Here is a 5294-nt window from a genome sequence, read left to right on the forward strand (position 1 = left end):
CTTGAAAAAAAACACTATAATAAAAAAAATAAAAATAAATATATAATGCCAATTATTCTAGATTAAAACAAAAAATCAGATATAGTTTTTGTTTTCCCTTTACTCAATGTCAAAACCAAAAAAAAAAAAAACTTTTGACGAGCGTATATATCCAGAAATTTATGTGAAATATTTAAAGCTCGGATTCATTTTTCTAGAAGATTTTTAATAACCTTTGATTTCTTTTCATAAATCATTTATAAGCCCACATTTACTTTGTTAATTCTTATCCATTGACTTCAAAAAGACTCACAAGTTGTCACTATAAATAAGGCCAAAATTCATATAATAGAAATGGCATATATATATTAAAATATTGTATCGTAAATATTATATATATTACATCTCCAAATCTCAATCAAATTTTTTGCCATTTTAGGATGCAGTATAATCTCCCCATGATATGGCTCTCCGGCCTCCTCCTCCTCCTCAGCCACCACGTCCGGCTCGGCGGAGCCGACGTCGGAACAGCCAGCGTGTATTACCAACCATACACTCGTAAGTTTTTCCGATCACAAATCAAGAAACCAGAGATTTATATATATATATGTGCGTGTGAATTAATTACAAGGGAAATAAATATTGATGCTGCTTTGGTTTACATTTTCTTGATCGATAAACGCCCGCAGCCACCGCATGCTACGGGGATGATTACTCTCAGTTTCCGACCAGCGGCCTTTTCGCCGCCGTGGGAGAGGAGCTGTGGGACAACAGCGCCGCCTGCGGGCGGCAGTATTTGGTGAGATGCATCAGCGCCGTCGTGCCGGGGACTTGCATCCCCGGCAGCCAGATACAGATCAAGATCGTGGATCGGGCCGAAACTTCGGTTTCCAAGCCCACTTATTATGGAACGGGCCTAGTGTTGTCCAATGTAGCTTTCGAGACACTCGCAAACCCCAATCCGGGCGTCGCCTATTTGAACGTCGAGTTTCTTCAGTAAGTTTCGTTCGTCAAATTTCAATCTTAGTTCGTTATATTTGTTTTTCGTGCAATGTTATGATTTTTTACAATGTGAGTGATCGACTTGAGCACATGAGCCAACGTGACATTCTTTCGATAAAAATGAAACGAAAAATCGAAAAATAAATGAGATAAATATATATATATATATATATCACATTGTTTGAGTGTCATTCTATATAAAATTCGGAGAAAAATATATTAAAATCAAAATTTTTTGAAATTTTCTATAAATGAATATATACTTTAGGAATAATTGTTCGGATTGAGTTTTCCAATGTTGAATGGTCTTACACGAAATTTCATTAGGCTTAACGAAAGTGCCCCATGAAAAGAAGCACTTGTTTGTTTTGTTCATCCAACTTGCCAAATTAGATTTTGGAATATACTTTCCCTGACAAAAATTCACTTGCGGTTGTCTCATGATCGATTTTGTAACACGGATTTTCGACTCGATCCAACTCATGAAAAATATTATTTTTGATATCAATGGTATTAGTTTTTTAATGCAGATATGAATCAGGTCGACTTGTTTCACAGTTTCGATATTTTTGTGCTCTTTATAACCTGATGAACTAATTGAATTTTAAATTTTGTTTTTTGTGCAGGATTTGATTTGCTAATTTTGTTGGATGAAGTAGCTGACTTTGTTCGTTAGTCGACATTTTTTGGGGACGAGTCACTGTAGTTTGAGTAGCTTAATTCAATTCATTAGTACATAATTAGATAAGAATCTTATTTAATTATTACTGTATTTTCTAATTATTTTCCCAACTACAGTACAGACAGAAAAGGTTGACTTTGAAAATTGAGACGTTAATATATAAAATGGTTATTCTCGAAGTAATATAAAATGGCTATTATCACCAAACATTGGTGCAAAAATATACTATGTTGGTGTTTGGAGAGTTTTAAGAATTTCTCAACTTTTTTCTTAACAAAATTTAATAAAATTTTAAAATTTTGTCAAGAAAATGCTGAAAAATTCTTCTTAAAAAATCTCTCAAACACTACTTATATATGACATATTAACATATATACTTATGAATATACAAACAAAACTATTAAATCTTTTTGTGCATAATAAAGAAAAGATCAATTTAATTGCTTTTAGTTTTATAAGTATTAAATATTACATTATGCATGTTGTGACAGGGATAAGAGGACGGATTGATGCGTGTTCATTTGGCTATGTGATTTGTGAGCAATGATGTCATATACGAGTTTTACATGTTGAAATCAATTTTAAATATTTGAATTTAGCGTCAGGATATTACTTTTATACTAATAGGATTTATGAACTCAACCGTGGGGACAGTGATTTTGATACGCATGATCAAGTCAATGTGATATAATGAAGATAATAAAAATGGCTTCACCGTTAATGATTAGAACACCTAACTTCCAACGCTTCTATGGTTGTGGACTTCTTCAACCCTAGGACACTACATAATTATCAAACCATTTAATCATTTATGCAAGGTGACTTAAGATTTAAGAGGAACTAAAATCACAATCACGTCGTTCAAAAAAAACCAAATATAAACAAGAACATTTCCTATTATCGTTTACATATTCCAATAGGAAAGACGTTAAGATCATACATCATGACGTTATGATACATCAGATTATTTTCGTCTGCTGTCATTATATAGTGTGATATTCTCAACGTTTTTTTTTTTGGAGACCTCCATGTTAGATGATATTTTTGGTTGGTTATATTTTTGTGATATATTTTGGTTCAAAAAAATTAAAAAGATTTGGTTGCAATATTTTTAGTGGATTGTGAAAACATTTATGATTTTGGTAAGATTTGAAATATGAATATAATCGACGAAAATATAAGTTTGAATATTTATGGTGATTTGTTAAAAATATTAGAGATATGGAAACATATGGTTTTGAAAAGATTTATTATATAATGAGAGATATGGCGAAAAATTTGAAAGAATTTATCTTATCTTGAATAACATGAAATTATCTATATATTAGATTTTCATTCATTATGAAAATTGTCGAGTGTGGTCATTAGGGCTAAGGAGAGGCTGACAAGCTTTCATGTCAAATATTTCAGATTGTTTGATTTGTTGGTTGCTTGTTGTTGCTTTTAAGCACCGTATTCATCATACATTCTTCGGGAGAAGAAGGTGAGTTATCGGGAGAGAGCGATATTTCGTGCATAAAACAAATTATGTTGTAGGCTTGTCTGGTTTGTTGTGAGGGACAAATTGTGGAGAAAAAAAATACGTGTTCTAAAGTGTCCCGACATCCAGTGAGACAAGCTGAGAAAAGTATCACGAAAATTCATTCTGATTACAAGATTGATCGTGGTACATACTTACAAGGGAAGGTTAAGGTGAGTTCTCGGGAGAGAACGGTCCGTGCATCGAAGGGAGTTCGAGATGGCGGATTCAAAAAACGAGTGATGCTCGCCAAGTAGAATCTACTGAACGTGTTCATCATAAAGGCGTGAGGTTTAGTAGATTTGCTTGATGGTTGAGCGTGGCCCCGTGGATGTAGTTCGGTTGGAGTGAATCACGTTAAAACTGCTTGTGTCTTTTATTTTGCTTTTATTTTTATTTTTTATGAATTGGACTAACAATAAAAACTTGCCAAAATAAGAGAACCTGATCAACACTCCACATTTGTCAGAATCGAAGGGTGAAATGCCCACTCCAACAAATTAAGTTTGACTTCGCCCACTACGTACACCCTCTCGTTCACGGTTTTGTCTATGCTACCCCATTCGGGTAGTGCCCGAATGGGGATCCAACGGTCCATGTTTTTTTGGATTTGATATGATCTCATTTAAAATAAGATCAAATCAAATCTAAAAAAATATGGGCCATTGGATGCAGCACATGAACAATGCCCATATGCTAGCATGGACAAAACCCCTCGTTTACTTAGATTTGGTTTCCGAGTAAGACTTCCACCTGTTATCCACCAAGATAAGTGGCTCAATACGCATCATTATTTTCCCACTAAATAATGTTTGGGATCAAAGTTGCCCATGAAAAGTGACAAATATAATTGTGGGAACTAATCCTTAGATTCTTTTTTAATCATTAATGGTTATTATTAGACTCTAAATAATGAATCAGTTTCATGTGACATGATGATCCATCTCGAGATATTTGGAAAAATAGATTAAAAAAATATTTGACCAATCTTATGCAATCTTTCTCTTATTTAGCTTAACTAATTTAAATATTATTGATAACAATAACAATAATAATTTATTATTATAAAAATTAAAATATCAAAAATAATATTCATGAAAATAATAATATTATCAAACAAATCACTATCATTTATAAATAAATATAAAAATATGATGATTGAATAATGATAATAATATTAATAATTTAAATAAATAAAATAATAATTTAATCAAGTAATAATAATATAAAAATATATCATAAAAAATAATTTTTAAATAATATTTTATTGAAGGAGAATTATTTGATAAATAAAACTCTACTAATAATAATAAAATTAAGATTAAGAATTCTATTAGTTTTATGATATCTGCAATTTTATAATACTTTCAATATTTATAATAATAATAATTATTATTATTATTTAATAATAATATTAATAAACCTTTCAAAAAATAATAATGGTAATATTATTATTATTATTAAATAGTAAAAAAAATTAAAAAATGAATTTCAGTTAAGAAATTATTTGATAATTAAATATCTTCAGAGTAGATATAATCGGATGCCTATATATTTATATATCGCTTGGTGCAGAAGTTGTCATTGTTTTGTTCACTTTTTAGTTCAAGTTTTACAAAGAATAATTTTTTTTGAATGGAAGATCTCGTATTATTAAAATCAGCGAGTAAACAAGTTTTTAATTACAAGATCAATTAGCCAAAAAAAAAAAATTTCGCTCTCCCAAACAAAAGAGACGGGGGAGTAAATAGCAAAAGAAGCAAGCAAGTGAGCAACAACATTCGTCGACCTACGAACATGACGTAAAATAGTATCACCATCTTGCGACAATAAATATCTAATATCAGTAGTTAGTGCTCCAGAATAGCTAAGATTCTCTTCTGGCAAAGAGAGAATTCGAAGTGATAAGATGAGGTCGTAGATGATGTTCTCGAGCAGATATGAGCCATCCCTCAATCGCAGTAAGCTCCACATAAACTATAGTCTGTGGTCACTCGATTCGTCTGACAAAAGCGAGAACTGGTTGTCCTTCATGGTTACGAACTACTCCACCAATGCATACGCTTCCTGCCCTCATTTGCTCCCCACCAAAATTTAGAGCATTCACGTTCA

The 5294-nt window shown here is 31.7% G+C and overlaps 1 protein-coding gene across 1 annotated transcript; it reads left to right on the forward strand.

Annotated features, from left to right (window-relative positions):
- The first annotated feature begins 353 nt into the window (after nucleotides 1-353).
- Nucleotides 354-1761, forward strand: LOC140872273 (EG45-like domain containing protein). Its single transcript, XM_073275091.1, has 3 exons — nucleotides 354-537; nucleotides 669-975; nucleotides 1608-1761. Exons 1-3 carry the CDS (start codon nucleotides 420-422, stop codon nucleotides 1612-1614), a joined length of 432 nt encoding a protein of 143 aa, XP_073131192.1. The 5' UTR covers nucleotides 354-419; the 3' UTR covers nucleotides 1615-1761.
- Nucleotides 1762-5294: the final 3533 nt, after the last annotated feature.

Source organism: Henckelia pumila, unplaced genomic scaffold, assembly GCF_033568475.1.
Source record: "Henckelia pumila isolate YLH828 unplaced genomic scaffold, ASM3356847v2 CTG_461:::fragment_3, whole genome shotgun sequence".
NCBI lineage: Eukaryota > Viridiplantae > Streptophyta > Magnoliopsida > Lamiales > Gesneriaceae > Henckelia > Henckelia pumila.